At 41.9% G+C, this 1,084-nt stretch overlaps 1 protein-coding gene across 1 annotated transcript in view; it reads right to left on the bottom strand.

Moving 5' to 3' along the window:
* Positions 1 to 778: 778 nt before the first annotated feature.
* The window catches only part of zmynd12.L (zinc finger MYND-type containing 12 L homeolog), a 13,818-nt gene continuing 13,512 nt past the window's right edge, over positions 779 to 1,084 (bottom strand). The window contains exon 8 of the mRNA XM_018226080.2: positions 779 to 904. Within this exon, the coding sequence (XP_018081569.1) occupies positions 788 to 904 (117 nt within the window). The 3' untranslated portion in view covers positions 779 to 787. The remainder of the gene's footprint in view (positions 905 to 1,084) is intronic.

Below are 1,084 nucleotides of genomic sequence, written 5' to 3'. Positions count from 1 at the left end.
CACACGATAATTGGTCGGGCTTCCCTAAAATCGGTCGTTCGGCAAGAAGAATCGTCGCGTCTATGGGGAGCTTTACTCTGGGTGTCAGTAGCAGCCAGTGCCAGAGAAGTTCCTGTATATGGAAGGCAGAAAAATGGAAGACGTATCATTGTGGAGTCCACTGGCTTTTATTATGGAACACATAAAGGGGACTCACCAAAATAAAGCAGCATGCATGGTTTTAGTGAAGTATTGGGCTATCTACTGTTTCATTGCAGGGTGCTATCAGGAGGTAATGCAGTAATGGGTCCTGTAGCAGAGGGGCCCCTCGCTGAGCTCTGTGGGTCACAAAGGGGGCAGAACTTGTGGCCAGGGTTTGGACATAATCTGCTATGACTGGGGTGAGATCAGGTGGCCAGCGAGAATAATTTAGCCTGCCAATTATTCCTTAAAAATGGAATTAAGTCTCTGTCCTGTAATTCCAAGATGGTGGTCTTTTAACACAACTTAACACAGCAGCCTGGTGGTTTGTTTATGCAATATCCCTTTATTAACACAAAATACCCCTGCATGTGGTGGGTCCCTCTCACTATAGGGGTCTACCTTCTCTTGCAATTGCCCAGTATTTATTTATTTTTAAAATGCCGGGGTAAATTCACACAGAAGAATACAAATATTTGTCTGAATTTTTATCTTTTATTTTCTGTTAGAGTTTGTGATTACAATAGATCTAATAGCAGTATGACTGATGTCGTGATATATTGGAAAGCGACCAGAGAGACATTATCACTTCAGCATGTACAGTGCCTTATTTAGTAGCGTGTTTTAATTCAATAAGCCTTAATAACACTGCCATGTCATCAGATATTTTTTCCTTCGGTAGCTGCTGTGTTGCTAGAAGTAGCTTCTTGCTCAATTCTTCTGCCTAAAAAAAAGAAAAGAAATTCAGACAGATGCTGTGAGTACACAGAGCCTCTTGTTAAAGAATACACATTGCACAATGAACTGCTTTTGATCCTGTCCTGGAAGGAGTGAAGTATAGGAGGTAAGACTCCAGTTCAGTCTATGGCCAGCAGAACAGTCAATACATCATTGCAGAAGTAAG

The sequence above is a fragment of the Xenopus laevis genome, chromosome 7L (assembly GCF_017654675.1).
Source record: "Xenopus laevis strain J_2021 chromosome 7L, Xenopus_laevis_v10.1, whole genome shotgun sequence".
Lineage (NCBI taxonomy): Eukaryota > Metazoa > Chordata > Amphibia > Anura > Pipidae > Xenopus > Xenopus laevis.
This window is presented reverse-complemented; position numbering and strand designations above follow the sequence as displayed.